This window comes from Aplysia californica, unplaced genomic scaffold (genome assembly GCF_000002075.1).
Source record: "Aplysia californica isolate F4 #8 unplaced genomic scaffold, AplCal3.0 scaffold00593, whole genome shotgun sequence".
In the NCBI taxonomy this organism is placed as follows: Eukaryota; Metazoa; Mollusca; class Gastropoda; order Aplysiida; family Aplysiidae; genus Aplysia; species Aplysia californica.
The window spans coordinates 263,668-264,833 of NW_004797863.1; the positions used below are offsets into that span (position 1 = coordinate 263,668).

At 47.9% G+C, this 1,166-nt stretch overlaps 1 protein-coding gene across 1 annotated transcript in view; it reads left to right on the forward strand.

The window, feature by feature from the left end:
• The window catches only part of LOC101857206 (hemicentin-1), a gene marked incomplete in the record, with an annotated part of 120,102 nt that overhangs the window by 43,746 nt on the left and 75,190 nt on the right, over nucleotides 1-1,166 (forward strand). The window contains 2 exon segments of the mRNA XM_013087487.2: nucleotides 280-404; nucleotides 775-919. Of these exon segments, the coding sequence (XP_012942941.1) occupies nucleotides 280-404; nucleotides 775-919 (270 nt within the window).

The window sequence follows — 1,166 nt, forward strand, 5'->3', positions numbered from 1 at the left end:
CTTATTATTATTCTGTTGTTGTTAGTGTTAAATTGTTGTTGCTGGTGTTGTTGTGCTGGCAACAATGCTAGTATATGTTAACATTAATTTATTATTTCTCCCTCCCCCCTCCACATCCACCCCCTCCCACCATCCCCCAATCCTCCATCCTCTCCCCACACATCTTGCTCCCTCCAATCCTCCCCCTCCCCTTCCACCTCCTCCTACCCTTCCACAATCCTCTCTCCACCCCACCACACCACCTTCCTTACGCCCTCCTCTCCCCTATCCCAACCACAGAGGCCCCTCGTGTGCGTGAGTTTGAGCGTAAGAGACTCGTGGCCGTGGGTGACCAGGCACGACTCACGTGCATCGCTGACGGCATCCCCGCCCCCAACATCACGTGGTACAGGGCTGACAGAATGGTGAGCAAGTCTAGTTAGCTACTCGATATAACATGATTTGTTGTTGTTGTTGCTGCTGCTGCTGTTGGCTACTCGGAATGAGACATGATTAGTTGTTGCTGTTGTTGTTGTTGTTGTTATTGTTGTTATTGGTCCAGTTGATATTGCTTTTGTTGTTATTTTTTAAAATCCCCGTTTGCTTACGTTTTTGCTGTAGTCGTTATCACTGTTGTTTATTGTTGCTGCTACTGCAATGATCCAACTGATGTTGCCGCTGCTGCAGTTGTTATCATTATTGTTTGTGTTGTTTTGTCGATGATGATGATGATGAAGATGATGATGATGATGATGATGATGGTGATGATCCCCTCCTCCTCTCCTCCCCCCCCAGCTCCAATCGGCCTACAATGTAGACATCACACGTAACGGCCAGCTCATCATCTCCAACGTGCAAGACTCGGACGCCGGTGACTACCGCTGTGTGGCACAGAACGAGGCCGGCTCCGACAGTGTGAACCTTAGTCTGGAAGTGGGATGTGAGTCTGTTTTTTTAGATCAAACAATATATGTGAACAAAATAAAGTGATAGGTGGGGAGGGGGGATGGGAGGGGGGTGGAGACATACGTTTAATGTATAAGACATAACTGCAACCTAATTATACTTTGCCTGGGATGACGCACCAGAACAAGTAGTTCGAAATGGGTGGGAAGAGGGGAGGGGGTGGGGTCTGAAGGGTGGAAGAATAACAGAGGTCTCATAGTTTTACTGTGTATGGCTACATT